The 1,137-nt window shown below is 38.6% G+C and overlaps 1 protein-coding gene across 1 annotated transcript in view; it reads left to right on the forward strand.

Moving 5' to 3' along the window:
* The window catches only part of LOC101856854 (acid-sensing ion channel 1), a 13,271-nt gene extending 13,112 nt beyond the window's left edge, over positions 1–159 (forward strand). Inside the window, exon 8 of the mRNA XM_005111262.1 lies at positions 136–159. Within this exon, the coding sequence (XP_005111319.1) occupies positions 136–159 (24 nt within the window). The remainder of the gene's footprint in view (positions 1–135) is intronic.
* The last annotated feature ends 978 nt before the right edge of the window (positions 160–1,137 follow it).

A 1,137-nucleotide genomic window follows, 5' to 3' on the forward strand; every position in this document is an offset into this window, starting at 1 on the left:
ATAAAACAGAATAAAGCAAAACAAACAAATATATTCCTCTACAACGGAATCGAGCTCACGACTCTTGTGTGCAACTACTGCGAAGTCTCTAGTCGTTACTTTACAGACACAGATACGTTTTGATCTGTGCTACAGAACGAAAAGGAATGTTCAGAATAAATTATCTTACTAACAGGCACAGATGTTATAGAAAATGTAAATAGATTCCTAAATCTACCAAGTGCAATATGACAAAATCAATAATAATAAAAAAAAGATTTAAAATAAATAAATGAAGATAAAGTAAAAGACGTCGAACATCTTTAAGATATTCCGCAGAGATCTCAAATGTTCTACTTTCCCCACCTCGTAGTCTTAAAATCCTAAAGGAAAACTACCCAATGTCCAAATATGCTTAGGTTTATTTCCGCCTGCACTAAATTCCCTTTTTTTTCTGCCTCAAATTGTCTCTCTGCCGTCGCTCTGACAGTTTCACAAAATCTACAAATGGTGAAATGGTATGGCTGTAACGCCCCTATCAACACTATTAGGTTATTTAAGGGGCGGGACCTCCTCGTTTAACGTCCGTCTCCGATAGGACCGAGCCAAGTGTGAAGTTCGTGTAAAGTGTCTTTCCCAAGGACACAACGTCGGACCGAGCTGAGGCTCGAACTCCCGAACCCGCAATCTCACGATTACGAGTCCGGTAGCCTAACCACTAGGCTACTGACGCCTCCCACAAAATCTACTGGTTCTGATGATCTTCTTTATCGACAAATGGACAGATGTATTTGAAGTAAGTCAGGCGTCTCTGGTGTAACGGTTAAGCCCTTCGCAATCGCCATCACAAGACCCAATTTCGATTCCAGAGTGGAAAGAATTTGTATCAAGTATCTATGTCTTTCTGCTTCCTTCCACGAAGCCCTGGTTTGTCCCTATAGACAGGGTAGAAGCCCACGTCCTAAATAATCTAAATTGTATCGGTGGTGACATATTATGAACAATCTACATAAAAAGTTAAAATTGTACATGTGGAGGTTATAATAATCACTTTTCGATCTGTCAAATTACCTTACATTCGATACAGTGTCTAGTCTAGGAAGTCAAGTATTCGTGAAATTCGATTTTTTTTATTTTATTACAATTTTTCTTCTTTTT

Source organism: Aplysia californica, unplaced genomic scaffold (assembly GCF_000002075.1).
Source record: "Aplysia californica isolate F4 #8 unplaced genomic scaffold, AplCal3.0 scaffold01033, whole genome shotgun sequence".
NCBI classification, from domain to species: Eukaryota; Metazoa; Mollusca; class Gastropoda; order Aplysiida; family Aplysiidae; genus Aplysia; species Aplysia californica.